General features: G+C 57.9%; 2 protein-coding genes across 4 annotated transcripts in view; both read left to right on the plus strand.

The window, feature by feature from the left end:
- Positions 1-14,503, plus strand: part of ZNF469 (zinc finger protein 469) — a 57,635-nt gene extending 43,132 nt beyond the window's left edge. Inside the window, exon 4 of the mRNA XM_068203161.1 lies at positions 547-14,503. Coding sequence (XP_068059262.1) covers positions 732-13,370 — 12,639 coding nt within the window. The 5' untranslated portion in view covers positions 547-731 and the 3' untranslated portion in view covers positions 13,371-14,503. The remainder of the gene's footprint in view (positions 1-546) is intronic.
- Positions 14,504-21,634: 7,131 nt separating this feature from the next.
- The window catches only part of ZFPM1 (zinc finger protein, FOG family member 1), a 35,758-nt gene continuing 29,869 nt past the window's right edge, over positions 21,635-27,523 (plus strand). For 2 of the 3 annotated variants that reach the window (XM_068203162.1, XM_068203165.1), the window contains exon 1: positions 21,635-21,878. In XM_068203162.1, coding sequence (XP_068059263.1) covers positions 21,839-21,878 — 40 coding nt within the window. In that variant the 5' untranslated portion in view covers positions 21,635-21,838. Of the gene's footprint in view, positions 21,879-23,312; positions 23,584-27,523 lie in introns of those variants that run through there. The other variant, XM_068203164.1, reaches the window with a different exon arrangement.

Here is a 27,523-nt window from a genome sequence, read left to right on the forward strand (position 1 = left end):
AATTTCCAGGGCAGTTCGCAGGGAGGGTGGTGAAGTCCCTTCTCCAAGGATTTCAGAGCGATGAGGGGCAGCTCCAGGGGGAAAACAGTGGAGCAAAAACCTTTCCTTTCATCTTCCCTCCAGCAGCGGGGACTTGGGGACACGGGAGCATGAGGACACAGGCACACGGGGACGCGGGCACTCGGGGACATGGGGACAGAGAGCCCTTCCCAGGATGCCTCTCCCAGCCCATCCCGACAGCCCTTCCCACTAATCCGTAGGTGGAGCTCTTCTGTCATCTTTTTCTGCTTATGTTGCTAAGAAGTAACCCAGAAATAGCTTTCCCGGGAGGAAAAAAAGTGCTTCCTCAGCAGCTTTTGCCAGAGGTGAACTGCTCTGAGCATCCTTTGAAGAGCCCGAAGCTGCAGGGCTTCACCCCGGGGGGGTTGCGATGCCCCCTCCTCCAACCGCAGTCCGAGAAAAGGGGCCAAAATCTCTCCCGTGCCTCCTCTGGCCCCTTCCCTGACTGACCCCCAGCCTTCCCCTCTTCTCTCCTGTTCGCTGCAGGTCTGAAGGATGCGGCAGAGCCCCGCCGGCCCTCGGGACCCGCCCGCAGCCCGGCCCCGGGGAGCTGCTGCCCCTCTGCCCGCGCCGGTGCCCATCGGCGGAGGACCATGCCCGTGACGGGGGCGCGGCAGCTCGCAGCGGGACGGGACAGCGGGGCTCTGTAGCCTTGTCCCCTCCTCGGTATCATGACTGGAGAGACCCAGCATGTTTACACCATCGGCGATACTGAGGCCGGCCCCAAAGAGCCCGACAAGGACCTTGGCTGTGAAGGCTGCGGGGACAAGGATGGGAGGGCGCCGGGCGGGGAGGGGACATCCCCCTTCCCCGGCCCCAAGGACAAGGAGCCCCACAGCCAGCGGGAAGCCGTGATCCGGCCGCAGCAAGCGGGGAAGATCGACTTCAAATCCCTCCAGTGCAAGCCCAAGTTCGGCAATGACAGCACCTGGGGAGAGGTCAAGGGCAGCCCCCTGTCCCCGCCGGGGAAGGGGCGGGCCCGGGAGCGCAGCCGGCGCTCGGGGAAGGGCGAGCGGGGCCACCAGCAGCTCTACCGGCTCAGCATCGCCGGCACCCGGCCCAGCCCCACCATCGGCATCGCCTACCCGCAGCAGAAGGTGACGCCCCCGAAGAAGCCGGAGGTGACCCCCGCGGCCGGCAGCTACCGCTTCCACGTGCCCAGCATCCCCCAGCGCGACGCCGAGCTCCGGCCGGAAGAAATCGGCTTCGGCCGCTGCTTCCCCGACGCCGCCGGCGGCCGGACCTCCACCAGTTATACCTCACAGCCCGGCCCCTCCCTCGGCCCCAAGGGGCAGCCCCCCGCCGCCGGCATCCCCCTCAAGAGCCCCGGCACCCATGGGCAGCTACATTATTTAGAGTTCCAGGCAAACCGGGCCGAGCCCTGGCCTTCCCCGGAGAAGAGCTTTGCCGGTGCTACCTACGGGATCTCGGTGCAGAAGCCCAGCTCTTTCTCCGAGGGTGGCAAAGCCGCTGTGCACGGCCTGGGGGCTTTGCCGTGCCAGTTCCCCTTCCAGCTGCTGCACGAGGCGGGGAAGGAGCCGTTCCGCAGCAGCGCGGGCAGCCAGGAGTACCTGGACGTGGGAATCGCCGCCACCGCCCAGCTGGCTCCCGGTGCCTTCGCCTTCCACTCGTCCCCCAGAGAGTGGCCAGAGGAGCCGCTGGGCGGGGGCTCCTACGAGAGCGTGTCCCCCGAGGGGAGGCTGTACGGGCTGCCCGTGCCCCCTCCGCCGCCGCCGCCCTTCCTGCACCCGCCGCCGCCGCCGGCCCTGCACCACGGCCCCTTGCCCTGCTGCAAGGGCAGGGCCGAGCATCCCGCCGACCCCACTGGTGCTCTCCCGTCGTCTGGTGCTATCGACCAAAACCCAAGCACTTTCCAAGAAAACCAAGCTGTTTTTCCGTCTAGTTTACACTCGCCTACCATGCCAAAGCCGGTGGGGAAGAGGCAAGCCTCGCCCAAGGACGGCGTCCCCAGCCCGCGGCTGCTGGTGCAGAGCAGCCCCCTGAGAAGGACCGTGCCACCAAACTCCCTGTCCCAAGTGCACTTTCAGAGCAAGGCCTATTGCAGCTCCCCGGCGGGCAGCAGCGGCGCGGGAGCCGTGCCTTTCGAGACGAGCGTTCCCACTGCGGCACCCACCCACCCCAGGCTTGTGCAAGCTTGGGAAGGTGCCACGAAGGCGTTTTCTCCCATGGACCAGAATTCAGCACCTTATTCAAACCCTGTTGGAAACCAGTTCTCATACGAGTGCCAGTCTGGCCCCGAGCAGAGGCAGCACAGGCAGAAGAATGCCAGGCTGCCTTGGCAGCAGATGCACCTCCCTTCTGTAATGCCCGGTGCCAACAGGCTGGAGCTGTCGAGACACATCAGCAGCCAGAAGCTCCCCTTCCCCCTGGGCACGTCGGACTGGCAGGGCAGCGGGAAAGCCCAGAAAGGGCCCCCCATAAGCAATTCTCCGGGGTATCACAGCAAAAAGCTGTTATCAGGAGAGAGCCTGCAGAGGGGAGATCCCAGTGTGACGGGAGCTTTTTCCTTTGAGAGTGGGAAGGAACCAGGGTCTCCTGCCTGCGACTCGAGAAGCAAAGCCCTGTTGTACAGTATTGCTCAAGCAGCTCCTCCTCCTCCTCCCTCAAGGAGCTTGTCAGGCTCAGGGCTGGTCCTGCCACCATCAGCCTTGGCAGCTGCCTCCCCTTGCGAGTCCCCACTGCCGTCCCCTGTCCCCAACCCCACGTGTGGCAGCACCTGCTCGTCTCTGTCCCCCATGTCCAGCAGCCCACTCAACCCCAGCTTCGAGGACAGCCAGATATCCGGAGCGCTGACCCCCTCGCCCTTCTTCCAGCACCCCTGCCATGCCAAGGATTCCAACAACGCCTTCCACCCCTCCGAGGTTCTGAGTCCCAGCTCGCTCCATTACCACCCCCCGGACTCTGTCAAGTCCTTCGGCTTCCCTGCGGATGCTCTGAAAGACGACAGCCTCCTGAAATGTGCCCCGGGCAGCCCCTTCCACAAACCCGGCGGGGAGGCGGCCAAAGGATGCCCGGATGGGGAGCAGCCTCCGCCGCCCTACTCCTCCCATCACCTGCTGGCCACCTCCCTGAGCAGTGCCAGCCTGGACCAGCTGGACGTGCTGCTGACCTGCAGACAATGTGACCAGAACTACAGCAACCTGTCCTCCTTCCTGCAGCACCGCCAGTTCTGCGCCTCCCACCCCGCTGCCCAGGCAGAGCCCAAGGACGCTCCCCGGGCAGCCGAGGGGCGGAAAGTGCTCCCGCCAGAGCCTCCCAGACCCCCCGGCCTGGCGCTCTCTCCAGACCCCCAGGGACATCTGTTGGCATTAAACAAGAGCGATGACTTCTTGCTGGACGGGGAAGGCAAAAGCGAGGGCAAGGAGGATGCTCTGAAGGGCGGCCTCTTCCACGGCCTGGCCACCAGCTCCCTCCCGCTCAGCGCCTCCGACCTGGACATCGACGATGCCAAGCTGGACAGCCTGATCACCGAGGCCCTCAACGGCCTGGGATACCAGTCGGATAACCCGGAGATTGACAGCAGCTTCATCGACGTGTTCGCCGATGAGGAGCTGCCGGGCGTGAAGGCAGCTGCTGGGGGGATGGCCCACAAGGCCAAGGAAGGCCTGGCCTTGGAGAGCAAATCCAAGCAGGCAGCGGAGGAGAAGGCAGCAGGAGAGGCCAAGGCTGGCTGTTTTTGTGAAGATGACCACTCAGGTGGGGAGCAGGTGAAGAGAGGGGCAGGAAAGCGGCACCTTCACAAAGGGAGGGTGGCACCGCAGGAGCCGGATCCCGTGGCAGAGGGAGCAGAGAGGACAGCCAGGCTGAGGGCAGGCAGGAAGAACAGCATCCCACCAGCCAGCACCTCCAGCCAGAAGCATCCCAGGAAACTCAGCCAAGACCCTCTGATGAAGAGCGAGGTGGGGCCAGGCATCGCCACCAAGAGCTCCAAGCCACCGCGGTTCTCCATGAAGGACATGAAGAAGCGGAAGCCCCGAAGTGGGACGTGGAGCAAGGAGCTCATCCACAAGATCGTGCAGCAGAAGAACAAGCTCCACAAGCTGCAGGTGAAGAGCAGCAAGGAGGCCCAGTTGCCCCAGGCCACCGAGAGGCCGCTGGCAGCCACCAAGGAGGGCAGGCTGCGGGAATACGACTACGTGTCCGACTCGGATGAGGAGGGGGCAGAGTGCAGCAAGCCCCGGGGCAGGAAGAAGCGTGGCATGGGATTTGTGAGGAGGAGCAAGTACAGCTTCAGCAAGAAACGCCTGGGCAGAAGTGAGAGAGCCAGAGAGAAAGACGCAGCCTGGAGCTACAGCCGGAAAAGGGACAGTCAGAAAAGGGAGGCACAGGAGGACGGGGATGTCCAGAGTCAGGAGGATGCTGAGAAAGAGGATTGTGCTGCCAGAGCCCAAAGGAGGAGCAGCCACTCATCTGCTGGCAGCAACCACAGCGTGCCCAGAAAGATGGGCACGAGCCCACCCCGTGCTGGTGGGGCTGGTGACAAGGGTGGCACCCAGAGGAGGAGGCGCTCAGGCAGCCCAGCCCGTGTGCCAAGGACTCCCCTCAGCCCTCCCCAGCACAGCAGCCCAAAGATGAGCCAGGAGAGCAAAGAGGACATTCCCAGGGGGAGCAGGAGGTCTGGCTCAGCCAAACCTTTGCTGGCAGGCTCCAGGACACGGCCGAGTACTGAACCAGATGTTGCTGCCATGGACTGTGCAAAGGAGGAGCCGTCACCGCAGCCCCAGGAAAGGCAAATGCTCGGCATGGCCACCCCAGGACAGAGCCCTGCCAGCTTCTCCTCTAAGGAGGGGGTGGAAGAGCCCAGAGGAGCAGCAAAGCTCCCAGGTGAGGCAGGAGAGCCCACCCTGCAGGCTCAGGGCTCTCCTGAGCTCACTGTGGACCACCAGAGGCACCAGTTTGCCCCTTTCCCTAGTGAAGGGCTGAATTACCACACAGAGGAGGTGATTGCTCCACCCCACGGCGGTAACAAATCGAGTCCTGGCCATGGGAGTGCCACCTGCTCAGAAGCAGGAATCAAATTCACAAAGGGCCAGGGGCTCTGTGACGGTCGGAAGGATTATCCCACACCAGCTCCCACCTACGGGGGGGATGCAGTGGGAATGATGCTCGCTGCCAAGACGCCCGATCCGTATGTCAGCAGTGACAATGTGTTTTTTGATCCCAAAGACCTTCCCAGTCACTACGAAGACAAGCTCTTCCCAAAGCCCCCAGCCCTGGGCTCCTCCCACATGGAAGACATGTACCTGTGCCGGGATGACATCAGCGCCAGCTCCTTCGAGCACAAACACTCCAGCATCTCCCCTTTTGCCACGGAGATGCCGCAGAGCAAAATGCCCTCCCCTCTCAGCTTTGACTCCTCGTCGATATTCGGCGAGCTGCCCGTCTCCGAGTTCGATCCGTACGAGAGCAAGGATGGATACGTGACAGGGTTCCCCTGTCCTGGCAGCGCCCCCCGCAAGCCGCTGCCCTTCGAGCAACCGTACCCACCCTTCCTGCCAGAGAAAGACTGGTCCCTCATGGAGGAGGTGGCTCCCATGCTGCCAGAAGTCATGACTCAGTTCCACAGCCTCTCCGTGGAGAAGCCACCAGCCAAGAAATTCCCCGAGGAAGGAGCTGTCCCCGGCAGCCAGCTCTCCCTGCCGCTGCCAGACAGGATCGCGGATTACAACGTGACCTTCATGGGCAACATTTCAGATGACGAGCTGGAGATCAAGCGCTTGGTCACAGAGCTGGAAAGCCAACTGCAAACCAGCAAGTTGGACTCCGAGGCGTCCATCACCCTCCAGAAATCCGAGCCATCCGTGGCTGTCCACCTGCGAGCACAGGGGGCCGAGCGGTTCCCAGTGCTCTCCCGGGGAGAGCCAGAGGCAGGCCAGGAGAAAGGGCTGTTTTTGGCAGGTGAGCTGGGCAGATCAAGCCTCTGCGTTGAAGAGAGGCTGGCAGGGGAGAAGCCGGACGTGGTGACTGCCCGTGAGGACTACGAGAGACCCAGGGAGCCGTGGCCGTGCCCGCTGGAGCTGGGCTCGCTGGAAACCGGGATGTGCAACCCAGCCCCGCTGGCCACAAACCATTTCTGCTCCAAAGACAGCAGTGAGCAGCTCCAGGGAGCTGCGGCCACTGAGGAAAGAGACCTCAGGAAGATGGAAAATGGGTCTGCTTCCAACACTCTACCTGGCTCAAGCACAACTGACCAAACAGAGGCTCCCATCTACACTGGCCCTGTGACAAAAAGCCCTCCTGTTGTCACCGACACCATGTTCCCCGAGACCACGGGTGCAGCAGAAGTAACCAAAGACCCCCTGCCATCCCTGCCACGCCAGTGTGGTGCCGAGGGCTTCCCTGTGCCAGGGAAAGCAGGCACTGATCCTGCGGAGCTGGAAGAGTTTGATGCCCATCTTCCAAAGCCTAAACCCCAGTTTGGGTTTCAGCAGGGTCCCACCCCAGCCTTGGATCTCGCCTTTTCACCTCATGTCAAACAGGCCCCAGATACAGAAGAAAAAACCTTAAGCAGGACTGAGCCCCCCAAAACAGTGAAAAATGCTGTGGATCTCAAAGGGGGTGGTGATGGGCCTGTGCTGCTGGAGGAGACGGAGGAGAGGAGTCCCAACACCTATCAAAGCCCTGGAGCCAGTGACAAAGCCAGCAAGCCCAAAGTGCTGCTGTTTGAGATGCTGAGTGTGCCCAAGGAGAGCAACCCCCCTTCCCAGGAGATGATGGGGGCATCCCAGGAGACATCTGACAACCCCCTGCAGCAGCTCCAGCTCTTCGTCGCCCGCACGGTGAAGAACAACGAGGAGGAACTGTTGATGCCATGCTTCCCCGGGCTGCTGGCTCCCAGCCACCCCTCTGCCACCACCCACGTCCAGACAGAGCACCAGGAGCAGAGCAGTGGTGCCTTGGAAGGAGAAGATCAGACCCAAGGGGAAGGGGATCTCCCCACTGGAAGCAGCGCTGGAAATATCACTGCTCCAGGGAAAGAGGTGCTTTCTCCCAGTGGATGTGAGCAGCTGGAGGCGTTGGACACAGAGGGCTCTTACCATGCAAAACAATCCACATCAGCAAAGCCAGAGCTGCAAAATAATGTAACAGAGCTGCAGCACTTAGCAAATGAACCCCCGGAGCTGAGGGACATTAATATCCCAGCAGATGGTGTTTCCCAGGAGCGTAATGACCTCTCACCACCCAACAGCACCACGATGACCTCGCTGCCAGGGCAGGGAAGGAAAGCTGATCAGCTCAGGGAAGAGCAGGAGGGAGATAACAACACAACGACCTTGGCATTTAGGAAACATGAGCAATCCCACCCCAGCTGTGGTTTGCTCGAGGAAGAAATGCTGGGCAGAGGAGAGGGAGAGAGGCTGGAAAGGTGTTGGGTGGGGAAGGGGTCGCAGCACCCAGGCAGTGCTCCCACAAGTCCTGTCGGCCCCTTTGGTCCCTCTGAGGGGGAGCTCCACCAGGATCACAGCTTGGGGACGGAGATAAAAGCTAGCACGGTCAGTGCAGATGTTCCCAGAGAAGGGAATGGCAAGTTGTGCCTCAATGGCTGTGATGACACAGGTGAATCTCCAGCCAGCTTGCTCTCACCAGCCAAATATTCCAACCTCAAATGCTTGCAGGGCAGTGGGGCCGAGGGGGGAGAGGTCCCCAGTTTAGGCACTCAGCTCTTGGATGAGAAGAAATACGGCTCCTCCCTGCCTGCCACACCAAGTTCATTCGTCACAAAGAGTTGTTTTCCCGAGGCCAGCAGCCATCACATCCATCACACCATGAGCCCAGCAGAGCAAGGGACATGGGAAAGGGCACCCGCCTTCCCTCCCTCGCTGCATCACTGCGGGGCTGTGCCGATGGAAGCGCCTGAGGAACATCCTCATCACCTCCCTGATGGTGTTTTGGGTAGCTATGAATCACCTGGAAGAGAGGGGACAGTGAGACCCTGCACTCTGCTGCATGGTGATGCTCTGGTGGGCTCTGCCTTGGAGATGGGTGGTCCCCAGGAACTTCCTGGGAAAGACTGTTCTCTTCCCTGCTCGCCACCTTTCCACCAAAAGGGTGTTGGGAAGGAGGTCCCCAAAAACACCAGTGCCGTGCTGCCAGATTTTAAAGAAAACCAAGGGTGTGCCATCACAGACACAGTCATTAGCTCCACCCCTCCAGAAACCCAGGACTATCCAACCCAGCCCAGAGCAGATCTTCTGCCCATGGGAGGAAGGGAGGTCAACCTGAACCAAGAAAGCAAGCTTGAAAACTGCTCCCATGTCAGGAATAAGCATCAAAGTGAACCAGAGGCTTTGTGCAATGGTTTTGCTGTTCAGGACATGTCAGCTGCCATCAGCAGAGGTCTTACAAGGGTTGGAGATCTTGGTCCTGCTGAATTAAATGGTGATGAGTTTTCAGGGGCAGCAGAGGTGAGACTTGTTCTTTCCAAAACCACAGAGAATGAAGGAAGGAGTTTAAAAGGGGAGAAATGCAAAAGCCATGGGGCTGCAGAAGCTGGGTGTTGTGTGTTAAACAGCGTGGGCCTAGGAGAAGACTACACACCCAGCAGTACACCAGACCCTTCCCAAAATGAACTCCACAAAGGAAAAAAGCCCAATGGACTCCCGGTGACCTGTGACATTTGCTCAGCCACTTTCCGGTCCAAGCCCGGCCTGACCAGGCACAAAGCTGTCAAGCACCAGGTGAAGAACGGTGGTTTGCCTCAGCCCAGCAAGACTCCCAGGTCCCCTCTGATTCCTGCACACAAGACATCAAAAGCAGCCCAAAAGGTGCCCAGGAGGAGCCTGAAGGTGTCGGTCAAAGACAAAACCTGCAGCTCACAGGCGCTGACCTCCACTGTTGAACGCGTTCCCAAGAAAATACTCCCAGACCTGGAGAAAGAGCCCAGCACGCAGATGCAGGAGGTGGTCAGCAGAGTGCTCAGCGACCTCAGCGTGATCTCCATGGAGATGTCCCAGGAGCTGCACCGCACACGCATCCTGCAGAGGGAGGTGAAGGCAAAGGGACCGCGCCCGGAGATGAGGGCATCGGGAGAGGCAGCATCTGGGAAGCTGGATTTGGGATGGCAGGTCAGGAAAGGAGAAAAGGGCAGAAGGAGCCGAAGCAAAGAACTTGGTGAAGAGAACAGCAGTTCTGAGAAGCAGCTCAACAGGAAAGTGAGGCGAAGGAAAACGAAGGTGTTTCCCAGCAGGAATGAGCCCGATGGTCCCTGTGAGCTGGAGAAGAGCACAGGTCCTGCTGCCCTCAGCTCCAGCCTGCCCGGGATCATGGAGGGCTTGCACAAGACAGATGGTTGCATCTCCACAGAGGAGCAAAAGAGGACCAGCACAGCCCAGCAGTCCCAAAAAGCCAAAGAGTCCTCTTGTGCAGCCAAGCTGGAGGAAGACCTGGGCAGCAGGATGGGGTCTCTAAAGGAGATGGTCAGCAAGGGGACAGCCACGGGCACCTGTCCTGGGGAGGTGGAAGATCCAGATGCAGTGGAAGACACGCAGGCTTGTAAAAAATGGATCAGCGGGTTTGTGGAGCAAGTGGCGAAGGGATGGGGCAAGGTGGGCACAGAGCAGCATCGTGGTGCTGATGGCACAGAGGACATGAATGCTGGGACAGGGGACAGTCCTGTGGCAGGCAGTGACACCAGTAACTGGAGTGGTGCCCTGCAGGGTCCCACAGCTCCTGGCGGAGGGGCTTTGCTGCTGGAGAACCATGATGTGGGAACCACCCAAAATGTTTCTGGGCATGGTGCTCTGCAGACCACGCCGGGGACCAGCCCTCCTCCTGCAGATCCAAAGCGGTGGGTGAAGGCAGATGTGCCACCAGGCAGGGAGCACTGCGGGGACAGCACGGCCACCTCAGACCTCCAGAGCTTTTTTGACGATGATTCCACCTTCTCCCAGCTGTTCCCCAGGGATGACCAGTTTGTCCGGAGGAAGTGCACGCGGGTGTATGGGAAGCGCAGCAAGAAACCCAAACCTGTCCCCGAGGTCAGCCTGCAGCCAGCGGGGGCCATCGACCTCTTCACCATCCGCCTGGCTTCTGACCTCAGCGACACCGGCTCCTTCTGTGTCACCAGGGAGGACCCTTGTGAGTACGAGACCATCTCCGTTGACGATGCCCTGATGCTGAACATGTGTAATGGCAGCAAGGCAAAGAGCGGAGATGCTGCTGCAGATGAATCTAAAAGCATCGAGCTGAGGTTGGACCAGGAGACCGACCAAGGGAAGGAGGACATTGACCTGGAGGACAACATGCTGACCTTCTTGTGCCAAAACAGCCACGGGGACAACGTCCCCAGCTTGAACATCTGGGGCAGTCTGGAGAAGGAGGGGGAAAGCCTCTCTGCCGAGGACATGTTTGAGCCTCTGATGGACCTTGAGGATGAGCACTCGCTCCAAGAAGTGAACTCCGAGCCCCCCGACCTGGCAGAGGAGTCCTACAATGCCAAAGATAATAGGGATTCAGACTCCCCCGAATTTCACACCATCGACATTGAGATGCTTAATGCAAAGCTGAAAATGAGAGACATGTGCTTCTTCAGCCCTTGCGAGGATCTTCCTGGTCATGGTGAGGACAACGCTGTGAGTTTGAAGCCAAAGTCGGGCAAGCACAGGAACAAGCTGGAAGATGGGAAACTGGGGAAAAACCGCGGGGACATAACCATCAAAACCAAAGACAAGCAGTACAAATGCAAAGTCTGCTTCCAGTGGTTCCTGACTCTGGGGGAGCTGGACTTCCACAAGCTCTCCCACAACCCTTCCCCTCCTCCTACTTGCTACATGTGTGTCCAGCGCAAATTCAGCTCCCGGGAGCAGCTCCGGGACCACCTGAAGGAGAAGCACACCAGGAACAAAGCCGGGCTGTGGGCGTGCGGGATGTGCCTGAAGGAGATCTCCGACGTCTGGATGTACAACGAGCACCTGCGGGAACACGCCACGCAGTTCGCGCGCAAGGGGCAGGCGCAGAAGTCGGTGATGGGCCTGCCGGGCTGCTTCAGTGAGGACAATGCCGCTGTCACCCACTTCCTCAACACCATCATGTGTCGGAAACCCAGCAGGTCCTCCCGGCACAGCGACCCCAGCGGCCGGCATGGGGTCAGCAGAGAGAGCAAGAGCCCCAAGGAGTTGCCCCTTGAGCAGGAGAAGGTGATGAAAGACCCCTTGGAAAGTGGTGTCAAAGTGAAGCCACCTGCACCCAGCTCCTCCAAAGCATCCTCCAGCCCATCTCCAGAGCACACGGCAAAAAGTGAAAACACCCCAAAATCTGTCCCCATGCACCCAGACTGCAAGGATCCTTCCCGGGACTGCCATCACTGTGGCAAACAGTTCCCCAAACCCTTCAAGCTCCAGCGGCACTTGGTTGTGCACAGCTTGCAGAAGATTTACTTGTGCCACAAGTGCCCCATGTTCTACCAGGAGACCAAAGAGCTTCGGAGCCACCTGAGCCAGGAGCACGGCGTGGTGGAGGAGCAGGAGATCAAGCACACCACCCTGTACGCCTGCGAGCTCTGCGCCGACGTCATGCATGTCATCAAGAAGTCCTTCATCTGCAGCATGTGCAACTACACCTTCTCCAAGAAAGAGCAGTACGACCGGCATATGGAGAAGCACCTGGCGGGCAGCAGCAAGACCTTCAAATTCCGAGGGGTCATGAGGCCTGGTGCTGCCTGCAGGGAGGGCAGGGAGAAGGTGAAGGAGGACAGATGTCTCCGGGAGGGAATGCCACCAAGCAAGAAGCGGAAGGTGGCTCAGCATGGCAGCTCAATCCCACACAGGTCACCAGTCCACCTAGGCCCCACGAGTGACCTTCAGCTGGTAGAAGCTGGAAGCCCCAGCCCGCAGGTTCCCACTGACTCCTTCCCAACAGCACCTGGTGACCCGGGAGCACCCCAGCCCTCCGTGAAAGCAGAAGTCCTGGTGGGTGACTTCTCTGAGCTCCTGGCAGACATGGAGAAGTCTCCATTTGATCCCTTGCCACCACCACCCTGCCTGTCCCCATCTCTGCCACCAGCTGCTGCTGGTAGCCCCGAGCTCGGCCACATCGCTGGCCTGTCCATCGAGGAGCTGGAGAAAGGAGCCTTTGATGGGAAACCACTTCCTTTCTTGGACTCGCCTGAGTTTCCTATGGACCTTGCTGGCTTGGCTTGTCACCATGCCACCAACCAAAAACTGTCCCCTCCCCTCCTGACGCAGAAGCATGGCTGTGCCGATGCCCATAAAACAACAAGCACAGGCAACAAAGATGAATACGGAGGCTGTATCCTGGAAAATCCCAGCGCAGACACCAACACTGTGGAAGGGATCCCTTTTCTCCAGCTTGCCAAGAAGGTCTCAGAGCTTCCTTCCCCTAAGGCAGAGTCTCCACAAGCCACAGACACCCACAAATGGGGCAGCCCCAGTGCCAGTGATGCCTCTGCCTGGGAAGGTGCAGCTAAGCCAGTGTCTCCAGAAGGTGCCCACCAGCCCCTGCCCTCAAAGGACAAGACAGCATCGCCCACACTCAACAGGGCTTCCAAAGATTCAGCGCCACAAAAGAAGACCGTGGGTAGTGAGGCTGCTCCCAGTGTGGGCAGCCCCAAGGAGGGTCAGCAGGCCATCTCAGGGAAGGAGAAATCCGTGCCTGAGGCTAAGGACAGTAGCGTTAACGCCAAGGACCAAGGCGGCAACCCAGGCAAATCCAGTGGCCACCACCCCAGAGATGAGATGGCCAGCAACACCACGAGACAGGGCCACGTGGAGCCAGGCAGAGCCAGCAGCAAGCTTCACCCCAAGAGGAGGAAAGAACACAAGTCCTTGAGCCACCGGGGCAGCTCCGGCTCGCGGGAGAACATGGAAGGAGACGGGAAGAAGAAGAAAGCCCGACCACCATGCCCGGCCAGGAGCGAGAGCACCACTGAGCTCAAACGTGGCAGCTGGAGCAACACCGAGGCACCCGCCCTGTCCCCCGACAGGAGGGACACACACTGCACCAAGCTGGGACCCAAGCCCAGAACGGGCCCCCAGCTGAAGAAGATGGTCCTGGACCCTTACAACCAGAAGAAAGGGGAGCTCCACCACGCCAACGGGGACGTGAAACGCAGGAAGGCCATTCTGGGCAAGAGCCTCCACCAAGTGTTGGCCAAGGGTCCAGCGCCATCCCCGCGTGGCTCCTGGCACGGCCCCCGCTCCGCCCATGGGGCCAAGGCGGCTGGCCCGGCCAGCTACCGCAGCGCCGAGTCCCAGAACAACCTGCTCAGCCAACTCTTTGGGCAAAAATTAACCAGCTTTAAAATTCCTCTAAGAAGAGATACTTCAGAATAATTTATGGAAGTGACTTATGGTGATCCTCAGCTGCTTTCATGGGGTTTGCAAGGGAAAAATTATCAAAGCATTAAATTCGTTTGTGTAGCATGATTTCTCTGTCTAGCTTAAATGAACTTGCACTGCAGCCTCTGTGAAATAGTTTGCTTTGTGTCTACTAATCTACTTTAATTCACCTGATTTATCATGCAAATGCTAGAACTTTGATGTTGCTGATGATTTTCATGAACTGAAATTGTAATCGCTTTGGGCAGACTGAATCGTCGAGAGCAATTGCTTTATTGCAGAAGTGCTGAGGTTATAAGGATACTTGCAAATCTCAGACCCTTTTGAGTCTGTGTCTGTGTTATCTTTGTACAAAGTACTTGAAGAGATGAACTTCATTCCGTAGACGTCTTATTCATAAGGTGCAGTACACTGTAGAAAGCAAATTTTTTTTTTTTTGAAGATTTTGCACAAATAATCCCGTACAATTCATTTAATTGGGAGCTGGCCTAAGCGATGATACAATTAAAAAATTAAATTAAGACCCAAGTGTCCTATATTTTGACAGCCATCCCTAAGAATTTTGTTTCTACATCGTCAAGAGAAGAACGACCCAGCTCTGGGGTTCTGGGGCTGTCGGAGCCCTCCAGAGGATGCTGCCACTCTTTGACCACTGTAGACGATGGGGCTGGAGGAGAAGTGTCCCCGCGAGCAAACTGCACCTTGACACTTGTGACAAACTCTGATTTTTTAGGGTTTTTTTGGGTTTTTTTCGTGTGTGCGTGTGGGCGTGTGTGTTTTTTCTTTTTGTTTGTGGGGGGTTTTTTTTGTGCAACGAGAAAACTGTGCCAATTTACCGCAGCGAAAACCGGTACTGTCCGAGTGCCCTCAACGGTATCACTTCTAAACTCTCTTACTGTATTGACGTAGTGGCTCTATAGGTATCCGCTTGTACTATGCAGTTACTGGTGCTATTCTTCATTTGTAATGTGAATACAGACTTCCTTGATTGAAAAAAAAGAAGGGAATTGGTGGGGAGAAGCGATTATCTGTCAAAAAAAAAAACAGAGCAGGAAAAGAGAATTAAAAAAAAGAAAAAAAACACAACTCGAGGGGAAAAACATTCAGCTTTAGGGAGAAAAATTAACCTTAGGGGGAAAATTCAACTTGGGGGAAAAAAGACAACTTAGGGGAAAATGCAACTTTAGGAACAATACAGCCTTAGGGAAAAAAACACCTTTAGGGAAAAAGCTCCTGTATGCTGGTACTCCATAGTGTCGAAAAGGTTACGTCACATTAAACGAGCATGTTCTACAACCGAACTTTTGGATCCAGAAAGAAATCTCAGGTGCAAATGAGGACATGGAAAGATTTTATTGAAATACTCCCAAGTCAAGGAGGTGAAGTAATGCACTGATGTGATATGAACAGTCAGAGTACTTTGCGTCTGTCCTGCAATGATTTTTTTGTTTTGTTTTAGAGTTAAAAGGAAAAAAAAAAAAAGAGGCTTTATTCTGTTAATATGTATCTTTACAATTCTTTGTATTGTATAAAAAACTATTGTAGGTAATTTACCTTGGGTGCAATGTGTTCTGTCAAAAGTTTTTATTTTGATATTTTGTCCAGAGAAGCAGAGAGAGAGCAGGAAATGCCGTTTTATGATGTTGTCCGTGTGCTTTTAAAGTGCCTCTTTAATATTGTTAAATAAAGTATGAGATAAAAATATGGGGTGGTACTGTAAAGTCATCCATGATTAATCTTTTCAAATATATTCCAATATTTTCACAGAAATTCCCTGTCTGCGTGATGTTTGTGGGATGTTTGAGGTGTCCTCTGTAAAGGGGCTGAGGAGCACCTTGGTGCCACTGCTGCCACCTCAATGGTTTGCAAAGTGTTGGAGCTTCTCAACAGTGAAGATGCTCCTGCAGCTCCTCTTCCTCACAGATCTCATCCGAGTGCTGCTCATGGCAGGAGAGTCTTGTCCCTGAGGGGAAAAACCCGAGGTGATGGTGGTGGTGGTGGCCTGGTTTGGTGGTCATCATCTGGTGGTGGTGATGGCACAGTTAGGTCATCATGAATTGGCGATTGTCACAGCCCAGTTTGGTCATCATCAATTTGTGATGGTGATGGGGTTACCTAGTTTGGTCATCACCAAGTGTTGATGGCCCAGTTTGGTCATCAATTTGTGGTGAAGGTGGTAACGGTGATGGAGATGATGATGGTGTTGATGATGGTGATGATAATGGCCCAGTTTAACCATTACCCATTTTTGATGGTGGTGATGGTGATGGTGATGATGGTGGCAGCCCAGTTTGCTCATCCCAGATTTATGATGGTGTGGTGGTGATGATGATGATGGTGACGGCCCAATTTGCTCATCCCCAATTTATGATGATGGCGATGATGGTGACAGTGCTGGTGACAGCCCGGTTTGCTCATCCCAAATTTATGGTGGTGATGGTGGTGATGATGATGATGGTGCTGATGACGTCCCACTTTGCTCATCCCCAGTTGTGATGGTGATGATGACAAAGATAACAGTTTTGGCCATGATGATGATGATGATGGTGGTATCCCAGTTTGGTCATCCCTGATTGATGATGATGATGATGATGATGATGGCTCATTTTGTTCATCCCCGTTTAATTGTTTGATGGTGATGGTGTTGCTGATGGTGATGATGATGCTGCTGCTGGTGATGATGATGGTGATTGATGATGGTGTTGGTGATGATGATGGTGATGATGCTGGTGAGGGCTCATTTTGCTCATCCCCATTTTATGATGATGGTGATAATGATGGTGATGGTAATGGCGATGGTGATGATGCTGGTGATGATGATGGTAATTGATGGTGATGATGATGATGAGGCTGGTGAGGTCTCATTTTGCTCATTCCCATTTTATGATGATGGTGATGGTGTTGATGATGGTGATGATGCTGATGCTGCTGGTGATGATGATGATGATTATGAAGAAGATGCCCATTTTGCTCATCCCATTTGATGGTGATGATGACAGTGTTGGCGATGGCAATGATGATGATGATGATGCTGCTGGCGATGATGATGATGGTGATGAAGAAGATGCCCATTTTGCTCATCCCTATTTGATCATGATGGTGATGATGATGGCGATGCTGCTGCTGCTGGTGATGGTGATGATGATGGCAATTGATGATGATGATGATGATGATGATGCTGCTGCTGGTGATTGATGATGGCGATTGAAGATGATGCTGATGATGATGCTGATGAAGGCCCAGTTCTCTCGTCCCCGCTTTGTCCTCGAGCTGACCTCTGCGGCCCCGCTGGGTTGGGGTGGGAGCCGCCACAAAGGCGGTGTATTCCATCCTTTAATTACTGCCGCAATCACAACACGGAGCCGCTGTCAGTGAGAGATAGCTCGGCACCGCCGGCTGGGATCCTCGCCACTCGGGGCTTGTAACTAAAACTGCAGGATTAATTTGATTAATTGATAGAATTATTTTCCAAACCACTCTTTTGTTTATGGAGGCTTAAAATGCTCGCCGCCTGCACCCTCCTGGTGTGTTGCAGAGTGGAGATAAAGTGGCTGAAAATAATTAGTATGGCTTAATTTAGGGAAAAAAATAACCTCAAAAGAATTTTGCAGAAAATTTAAGGCGGCACATTTTACTTTGTTTTGGCAGGAAATATTATGGAGCTGGAAATGGGACTTTTATGTTTTCCCTGTGCTATATTTCACCAGGGCAGCAAACCTGCAGGGCAGAGGAGGAGAATTTCATGCCTGGTTATTACCAGAGCTCTCCCACACTTCCAGATTCATCACCTGGGCACCTGGAAATGAGTCTCCTGGGAGCCAGGGGAATGCTGCAGGGATGGGACCCATCCCCAGGGCCCTGGGATGACTGCAGGGACCCGTTCCCAAAGCTGCACCCATTTCATGGAAGCCCAAGACACAAGTGATGGCCGTCTCAAGCTCTGCTCCCTCTGGAATGCCACTCCCCAGGGAGATGGGCATCATCCCCACATCTTTGGGGGCTGAATTATTTAATTAATCCTTTCCCCTCTAAATGTGAGTCGTTTTCTCCCCCCCTGCTCTCACCCACATCCCACTCCCTCAGTCCCCCCCACCCACTGGCTCCCCTGAGCTCCCTAAAGCCCCTGGGTTTGCTGAGTCCTGCATTATCCGATAGCGTTTGTCACTTGGAGGATTCCAGGCCCCTGTCACTGTAATTCCAGTGAGGATGCAAAGCCGGGCAGCTTCTCCTGGCTGGGGATTAACTCCCTGCTCAGCAGGGGCCAGCAGCACAGGGAGGCTCCTGTGAGACCCAGCACATCTGGGGGTCCCAGCCCTGCAACCCCGGGATATGGGGCCAGTCTGCAGCCACATCCTCGGGGGTGGGACAGCTCCAGGCCCCAGGGGTTACAGGGTGGGTCTGATGGGAGGTGTCTAGCATTGATGGAGCCCCTCAGGGGGGATTTCTTGGCTTCTTGCCACCACTCAAAATGTTCCTCAAGCTGTTTGCTCTTCAAATCCAGCCAGCCTTTCTTTTCTCAGCCCCACATCCAAGTTTCTGAGCCAGAGGTGCTTTAAGCCTCTCCATAAAGCCTGGAGGATAACGGGATCCACCATGGTTGTCAGGCTGCAAGCAGGGGCTGAAGATTTAGAAATTTCTTTTTCTTGCTTTTGAGTCAAATCTGGCCGTTCCTTGCACAGCAGGAATTTAAAGCCCAGCTCCCACCTTCCTCCCCAGGGTGCCTGACAGGGACCACACGTACCAGCAGGATCCTGCAGCTTGGTGCTGAATTCATGCAGGAAAACCTGGAGCCCTGGGGGCTGTGAACAGGAGCACAGCAGCCATGCAGCCCCCAGGGATGCCATCCTGCCAGCAGTGACGCTTCTGAAAGCCAGGAATTGGTTGGATTGCTCCTTTTGGGAGTTAGAACATCATTCCTACAGAAGACCAATAAGAGGGAGGGGGAAATAAGCACTGAGACATCCCAGCCTTGGATTTGGGATGTGGGGGCTGCTCATCCACACATTCCCACCTGGTTTTAGGAGCGTCCAGCATCATTTGTGCCAGGAGAGGTTTAGGCTGGATATTGGGAAAATTTTCCTCATGGAAAGGTGAGTCCAGCCCTGGCTCAGCTGCTCAAGGAAGTGGTGGAGTCCCCATCCCTGTTGGGATTTAAAAGCCACGTGGATGTGGCACTTGGGGACACGGTTCAGTGGTGGCCTTGGCAGTGCTGGGGCTCGATGATCTTGGAATCTTTTCAAACCTAAATAATTCCACACCTGGGATTTGGTTTAATCCCAAACCCTTCCACGCTGCCACCACAGCTCCCGGGAGCCCAGAATTCCACAGCAGCGTCTCTGCACAGGACGTGCCCAAGCTGTGCCCAAGTCAGGGAGGAACATGCCCAAGCCGTGCCCAAACCGTGCCCAAACCGTGCCCAAACCGTGCCCAGGCTTTGCTCCTGCCATGTCCAAGCCGTGTCCCACCCGTGTCACATCCGTGCCCAAGGTGTGCCCAAGCCTCGGAGGACCCCGGGCTGTTGGCAGCTCCCCGAGGCTGAGCCACAGGCAGGTGACAAGTGGCACCCAGGGCCAGGTTGTCCAGCCAGCAGGTGGCAGGGCCCTTCTGCAGGTGGGGCACCGTGATGCCAGTCCTCCCTCTTGGGACAAAACCCTAAAATAGGATATTTTGAGCTAGAAAAAAGCTTGGTTTGGAGCCTGGGTAAACCGTGCCAGCGGGCAGTGCCACCGGCTGGCACCGGGGGCTCAGCACAGCCCCCCAAAATGCCCCCCCAGCCATCCCTGAGCCCTGAAATCCGGCAGAGGCAGCGCCTCGGCTCTTCCCATTGACATTCCTGCGCCGCCACCTCCTCTCGCCGCGTCTCTAATAATATCAGGCCAGATTAATTGGCACTAATACAAATGTACACAGCTCCATAAAAAGATGTCACCTCGCTCACAATGGGGGGAACGGCTGCTCCCGCATTATCTCTGCTCTGCAGGCGTGTAATTCACTCCTCGGGAAAACACGCTATTTATTCGGCTCCCCTATAACAATCTCTCTGCAAACACCGCGGCATCGGGAAGGGAGCAGGGAGACACCCAGCCCTGCCGCTGTCACCGCCACCGTGACGCTTGTCCCCGTGCAGGGCCACCCATGGGTCCCCCCAGGGGATGGGGCAGCGGGATGCGGGATTTGGGGACGTCCCCGCGCCGGGATCCAGCCCTTGGGTGGTGCTTGAGACCGAGAATTGTCAGCCCTGGGGGGGTCTAAGTGGCTCTGGGATGGTGCCAAAAAGGGAATTAAAGGGACATTGGCAAGGAATGTGCCTGGGGAAGGACGGCAACCTGTTTCCTTCGCTCTCCAGGGCAGGGCGGAGCATCCACCGGCTCCAGCGAGGCTTTTGGGGCATTTTTTTGGGGGGGATGCAGCCCCCCGTGGGTGTGACAATGTCCCCTCGCCCCCTCGAGATGCTGCCACTGCTCCTTCCAGCGCAAAGCGCCGGGGACAGCCCCCATCCCTGTGCCGCCTGCCGAGGAGAGGAAATGTGGGTGCCTCATCGGTGTTCGCCCACCCCCCAGCCCCTCAAACCGCGGCAATTAACGGTGCTGTGTTTAATTAAACGCTTGTCTAATTATCTTGGCGAAAGCAAACACGCCAGGTGAACACCACGGGAGCTGCGGTGCCGGGGGACATCCATGGATGTGCCAGAGGAACCGGCTGGATCTGCCGCGCCCCCAGCCCCAAAACCCCTGCAGCCGAGCCGGGGGGAGGCTGGAGACCCCCAAAGAACCGCGGTGGATTTGGGCTCCCCATCAGCAGCCCCTGGTGGGGTCAGAAGCATCAGGACTGGCACGGAGCGGGGGCCACTGCGGGCTCCTCGGGCCGGGCCCGCAAAGCCGGGCTGGGAAGGAGGGGAAAGGCTCTGGAAGCAGAGCTGCTCCCCCGGGGGCGTTGGTCTCCAGGAAGGCGGCGATTCGAGGTCACTCGAGGTGAAAGGCGCCGCCAGGATCGTTTTGGGGGGTGGTCAGCAGAGCCTTGTCCTCAGCAGCATCTCACTCCTTCCATAGTGTTTTTTTTTTTTTTTTTCTCCCCTGGATCTCTTCTTAATTCCTAACTTAATTTCTTTTGACATCCTCATTGCCGGTTTGACCTCTTTACTGGAATCATGCGCTGCTTAAAACTCATTATCCCACCATTGAAACAGGAAGTTAATTAAAAACCCTTTAAAAAAAGAAAAAGAAAAGGGGGGAAAAAAAGCACATCCCATGTCCGGGGATAGATGGAGAAGGGATATGACCAAGCTGTGCCGTGTCCCCACAGCCCCCTCCATTGACCCAAAACCCCCATTGTAATTTGGGGACCACCAGCTGTCACCACTGGCAAATCCCCCTGATCCAAGGTCAGCCCTGGGCAAGGTCCAGTTTGGGAGAAATTGTTTTTCACAGGACAATATTCCCATTGTGGATTCAAAATCTAAGTGGCTCCTGTTTAACCCACATTTCACCCCAAAATTTCTTCATGCTCACAGGGCACCTGGCTGGGATAATGCCAAGGGGAGACCCCAGGACCCCTAAACCACCCCCCGGTGTCCTGGGGTGTCCCCCACCCTGAGCCAGGGTCACGGTGGCCATGGAAGCGACAAGGGGGAGGTTTTGGACCCTTCATCTGGAAATGAGAGGGGTTCTAAGGGATCCAAAAGACCCTCTGGGGACCCCACAGGAAGGTTTGGGGGGGCCCCATAAGAGGCTTTGAGGATCTGAGAAAGATGGATTGGGACCCAGCAAGGGCAGTGAGCTTCCAGCGGGGGGATCGCTGTGAGTGTAGGAGATTCCAGAGACGTCACAAAGGACCCCAAAGGGGAATTTGGGGACCCCCAAAGAAGGATTGAAGACCCCAAAGGGGAAGTTCGGGATGCTGGAGATGGGTTGTGGAGCCCAAAAGGGGGGTCCGACCTACCGGGGTGTGGCCAGAGCCCCAAAGCAGAGGGTGGAGCCTCACGGGGCTCCCAGAGCGGGGCTGGGGACACCTTTGGGAGCTTTTGGGGACCGCACGGGGGGCGCGGGGCACGGAGCCCCCGCCAGGGATCGAGCCCCGAGGCCCCGCCCCCTCCGCCCTTAGCCCCGCCCCCCGGCCCCGCCGCGGCCCCGCCCCGCCGCGCCGCGCGCGCGCCATCCGGTGGGCGTGGCCGGCGGGGGGCGGGGGCCTATGGGCGGCCGCGGCGGCGGCGGCGGCCCCGCCCCCCGGAGCGCTCCGCGGGTTTGATCCGGCGCGGCGCCCATTGAGAAAATCCCGCGGCGGCGGCGGCGGCGGCTTCGCTCCGCCGAGCACGGCCCGGCCCCGGCCCGGCCCCGGCCCCGGCCCCGGCCCGGCCCCGCGGGCGGGCGGGCGGGCATGCGAGCAGCCGGGGGCCCGCCCGCCGCCACCCACCTGCCGCCCGCCCAGCCGCCAGCCGGGGCGCCGGGCTCGCCCCTCGCCGAGCGATGTCCAGGAGGAAACAGAGCAACCCCCGGCAGATCAAACGTGAGTCGCCGCTACCGGCACCCCCTCCGCCGTTCCCTGCTGACCGCACCGCACCCCCCCCCCACCACCACCACCCCCCACCCCCGCCTTATTTTTTCTTTGCACCACGTCTTCGGCGGCAGCGCTCCCGCACCCCCTCCCCCGGTCCCCGCGGGACACACCCGGGACGGCCGCCGTGGGTGCCCGTTCCCGCTACCGGCCCATCGCCTGTCCCCGCCGCTCCCCCTTCCCGCGCCTCCCCCCCGCCAGCGCGGTGGCTCCGGTACCGGCTCCCGATGGGGGCCCCGATAAGGCTTTAAAATATTCCGTTCTGCAAGTCCCGTCCTGATAACATCGCTCTGTCGGGACGGCCTGAAATTGTGATCTTATCTCCCCCGCCTGCCTCCCATCCAGCGCCGGCAGCCAGGGCCAGGGGCTCCCCAAACCCCCCCGGGGCTCCCAACCGCCGCCGGGCCACCCCGGCCCTGCCAAGGGCTCCTCACCCCGGCTACGGGCCGCTCACCCTGCCAGGGGCTCCCCATCCCTCCTGGGGTACCCCAGCCCTGCCAGGGGCTCCTCACCGCGGGGACAGCGCCCTGACCCTGCCAGGGCTGCCCTCCCGCACGGGGACCCCCATTTGCCTGGGCGCTGCCGGACCCGCCGTGCCATCGTCCCCGTCGTGCCCATGTGCCACCCTCCCCACCGGCCACGCTGTCCTTGACGCTCCACCCTGCCCAGTGCCCCCAGGTCCCGCTTTGCATCCCAGCCGGGTGGGACGTGGCCATGAGGAGCCGCCACGGGATCCCCGGGACTTCGGGCGCATCCCGGTCCCTGCCTGGGGAGCGGTGGCTGCAGAGGGTCGTGCTGGCCCCGCTCCCGCCCATCGGCCGGGCTCTTGTTTCGCTCCAGCGAGGACGTACCAGCAAGGCAGAGAAATCCTGCAAAGTGCTGGAAGTTTTATGGTGCCGGGCTCAGCTTGGCTTTTCTCCTTCCTCTCCGGTGTGTGTGTGTGTGTGTGTGTTTTCTTTCCCCCCTCGAGTCGATGGAAGCTGGTGATAAGAGGGAGATGGGAGGATAGGAAAGGCTGGCCACCATGTGATAATCTACCTTTATCTTTCTCCTGAAATAATTGCAAGGCTGAGTTGCACCTACCTGTTTCCCTGCCTGGGGTGATTGCTGTGATGATAACGCTTCAGCTAGACTTTTACCCGGGGAGAGTTAAAAATAGTCCCAGCTGCCTCCTCTTTTTTTTTTTTTTTTTTCGGGATACTTTTCTCCTTTGGCTTTCTCCAACTTCCGCGGCTTTATTTCGGCAAAAAGCCCTGCGAGCCGTGCCCGGGTAACTCCAGCTCCCTCAGCCGGGAGCCTTCAGACCGGAGCGAGCGGTAGCGCTGGAATGACACCGCTCCCTGCGGGAGCCCTGCCGCTGCTGGGATGCCCGATCCCAGCACCCACCAGCGCGGATTTTACGGGGCAAACTGGGGCAGGACGAGGCTGTGGCAGCTCGGCCGGGCGGCGGCGGCTCCTCGTATCTCCTTCCTCTGCTGCTTTTCTGCAGAGATGTGAAGAAATGATAAAGTGGGAGGCTGATCTCAGGCCGCCGGCGATGGCCAAAACTGATTAAAAGCTGAGAGCTTGGAAGCCTTCCTGTATGTGTCAACATGAAAACAGTCATTAGAGGCGGCGAGCGCGGCGAGAGCGCCCTGCCGCTGCTCCATCAGGGAAGGTATGCATGAATCAGGGCTCCGGTAACCAGACTCCTCTCATGTACAGACCGGACCTGTTTCCACAAAGTCTATCCTCCTTATCATCTCGGCTGGAGCATTAAAAACCTCCTCCAGATTGCTATCTGCTGATTTTATTTTCCTGGGTGACGCGATGTTCTCGCTCTGGCTTCGCCTTCTCTTGTGGGGTTGGGGTTTTGTTGTTTTTTTTTGAAGCCCGATGCGAGGCGCAGATAAAGGCTCGCGGGGAGATCGCCGGGAGAGCGGGCGATCGCCAGCAGAGATAAGACAAAGATCAGACACCGGACTATATTTAACCAGCTGCTTTAACCTTCCTCTTCTCGGTGCCTTTCCGGGCTGGAGCCGTGCGGGGATGGAGGGGCCGGGGGTGCCGCTCCCTCCCTCCCTGCGAGCCCCCCCGGCAGCGGCGGTGGCACGCGGTGGGGAGGCTTTGAGAGCCGATTGCATCGCGATGGTGGCTTTTGATAGCAGAGAAAACCCCCCGAGCATCTCTGCCTTTCATTTTTGGGGGTTCCTGCCCGCAGAGGACAGTTTCTTTCCATCCCTGCCTGTACCACCAACCTCCCTGCAGCTGCTGCTGCCTTGTGGGGTGGTTTATTTTTTTTTTTCTTTTTTTTTTTTTTTTTTTTTGTGTGTGTGTCTGTCTTTTGTTCTGCTGGTAGATAGATGTGAGGGGCTGATAGGGAGCAGGAGCTGATCTCCAACCCAGATAGCCTGTTATATTTATTAACTTCAAACATGGGAGCGCGGGCGCCCAGCTGATGAGCGAGGCTCTGGCAGCTGCCGGTGCTTTCACAGCGCCGGGTCCTGCGATGGGGGAGCCTGATAAGCAGGAGATTGATCTCATCGCGCTGATGTGCCTCCCCCTCCCTTGTTCTTTTAATACTGATTTTTTTATTATTTTTTTTGCTCCTAAGCGAGCTGGAAGCGAATGTTTTGTCAGAGTTGCAGGGGCCTGTTTGTGGTTTTTGTTTTTTTTTTTATGGTGGGTTTTTTTTCCTCTTCCCTTTTTATTCTGTGCTCAGCTACAGTAGATCTGAGCTTCTGATAAGCGCCAAGCCCCGATCTCCATCCTGATAGAGATTGCCAGGACTGATAAGGACCACTTATCTCTCCCCACCAGACCGGAGCAGGATTCGCTACAACAACAAACACAGCAAAGAGGGGCAAAAGGGCTCCAACAATTTGTTCCACTGCAAATGTGATTAACGCAGGCACTTTAATTATCTGATGGGGGGCAGCTGCATGTGTGTTTTTATTTCTCAAGGTGGTGGGGTGGTTTTCCCCCCCTCCACGTGCTCTGTGAAGCGAGCTGGGTTGAGAAGCCGAGCTCTCCCAGCTCCTGTTATCGGCTGCAGATGTTGCATTAGTTTGATGAGAGCTTTGGCTTTTTTTGATGACTATCTCTCATTCTGCTCCGCCGAGCGAACGCACGGGCTGGGGGGGGCGGGGGGAGGTAAAAACACCGGCATATTTTTGCATGTGGATTTTCTTTAATTGCTATTAGATGGTGTCAGATAACGAGTGCGATCTGCGCTGTTAAAGCCGCCGTCTCTTGATGGGGTGTGTTGGGCCGGGTGGTTTTATTTTTTTCCTTTCCTCCTGCACGCTCGGCTGCTCCCCGGTCCCGCGTGGGCTCGGCGGCGATGCCGGGAAGGGGATGGTGGAGCTGGGCAGGGGGTGGCCGTGCCGGTCGGGCCGTGGGAGAGCCGTCCTTCCCGGGAGCCTGGAAAATTGCGTTTCTTTTAAAGATGACAGTGGCCAACCCAGCGTCTATTTTTAGCGGCGGCGTGGTGAGCCGGTGGCGTGGGATGCTCCCGGCACGCCTCCTGCCCGCTCCTTCCCGCTGCCTTCCCTCCCTGAGTCCTTCCCTTTCAGGTGACTCTGTTTCAACCTCCTCTGCTTTTTTTTTTTTTTTTTTTTTTTTTTTTTGGCCTGTTTTTCCCTCTGCGCTCTGATGCAGCTGCACTTTTCCATCCCCGCCACCTCCGTGCCTCAGTTTCCCCATCCGTGCCTCCGGGGTGGGGGTGTTTGGGGAGGTGCTACCCCGGGGTGCTCCGTGGGGTGGGGAGGGTTTGCTCCCGGGATCAGCCGGGTCCCGGCAGGGCCTCCCAGCTCCGCTCCCTAAACCGGAATTTTCTGCACATCCCGGGGCTCCCTCGGCCTCCCAGCCCCCCCGTACCCCACTCGTGGCATCCCCAGGGTGGCATCCCCGTGTCCCACATGTCTGCTACACCCACGGGCACTGCCTGCCTGCCAACCCCTCCCCTCTCTTGTGCAAACGCCCCGAGGCTTTTGCCAGCCCTGGCGCGGTGGCATCGGAGCGCAGCTCCTCGGAGCTGGCAGGGGTGCGGGTGGCAAAGCCCTGTGGCACGGCCGCCCCCGCAGTGGCTCTGCCCATCCCGGCTGCCACCGGCCTCTTGGGATGTGCTGTGGGTGACGCTGGGGGATCCCAGGGCTGGGGAGCGTCGTGGTCCCCACGGGTGGGATGGGATGGGGGAGTGACCCCTGGGAAACCAGTGGGATACTGGTGGGATGAGCCCAGCGTGGGGAGTTCTCCCAGCCATCCCCAGGTGTTTCCCACGAGCCACATTCCTGCCCAGTGGAGGGTCTGCCCCAGCCTCAGGTGATGCTGGAAGAAGTTTCCCTCCTCTTCCACAGCCAGTGCTCCAGGTGTGAGCATCCCTGCAGGCCCCAGCTCCAGGAGAACGGTTGGCAGCTGGTGGCCATGGGGACAGCTCAGAGCAGGAAATCCATTCACCATGGATAAGGGAGAAATGGTACTGCTGGCCAGTGCCACCACGCCGTGCCCTGCCAGCCGTGGGACACGATGCCAGGGAACTCTCCAAGCCCTTTTGGGGCCGTGCTGGGGGTATTTCCCCGGATGGCTCTTCCTGGCCATCCCCATCTCCGCAGCGGGCAGGAGAGGAGGATGAGGGGGATGCTGGGGGAGCCAGGGCTGGAGCCGGGCTGGCCACGGCCAAACCAGTTCTGCCGAGGGGCCGTGGGGCGGGAGGGCGGCGCTGCAGCCGCACTGGTGAGGGAGGCACCGGAGGCTTTGCCAGCAGCTCCTTCCAGGGCCGTGGGCGCCGGGGCTGGGTTGGTTTTGTGTCTGCTGCTGCTCTTCCACCTCCTGAGCCCCCGGGGGACGCCCCCACACCGTCCCCAGCGAGGGCACAGAGCCACGGCGATGGACTGTCCCCGGCATCCCGGGGAAGCCACCTCCAGCCGGGATTCACACCTCGGCATCCAGAGTGGCGAGGTTGGGCAAGGTCTTATTTTCCACGGTGAATCACGAGGCCACCGAGCAAGCTGCAGCTTCCCCTTTGGCCAAGTTGTGATGCGGCCAGCTCGGCGAGCAGGGCTTGGGAGGAAAGCAATCCTTTCCCCACGGGTGTTGCAGGAATTGTGCAAGGAGGCAGTGCCACGGCACAGGTGATCCGAGGTTCCTGGAGAGGGGCAGCCCCTGGGATGCCAGCGGGGCCACCTGGCATCACCCCGAAGGCATCACCGTGTCCACATCCATCCCGGCGCAGGAATCTCCGTGCTGTGGGACATTCCCAGCCCTGAGGGGACACCCACATCCCTGGGAAAGGAAAGGACTGTGCAGCCCAAAGTGGGAGCAGCAGGGCTGGGGATGGAGCTGCTGGGCCCTGCGTGGTGCTGATGGATTTGGGGCCAAGTGCAGCTGTGCTGGCCGAAGGAAGAGGATGTTTTGAGGATGTTTTCCATCCGTCCTGCTGAAGTAAAAAAACATGATCTGCCTTGGAAAACACTGGATGGGGCCTTGCTGTGGCGGGGAAAACCAGCCCAGAGCTTCCACAGAGGCACAGCCAGGGCTGAGAGACGATGCTGCCCGGAGAGAGGGATGTGGGCACGGCAGGAGTGAGGAACCTGGAGCTTCTCGGAATTCAACCTCGC

This window comes from Anomalospiza imberbis, chromosome 12 (genome assembly GCF_031753505.1).
Source record: "Anomalospiza imberbis isolate Cuckoo-Finch-1a 21T00152 chromosome 12, ASM3175350v1, whole genome shotgun sequence".
NCBI classification, from domain to species: domain Eukaryota; kingdom Metazoa; phylum Chordata; class Aves; order Passeriformes; family Viduidae; genus Anomalospiza; species Anomalospiza imberbis.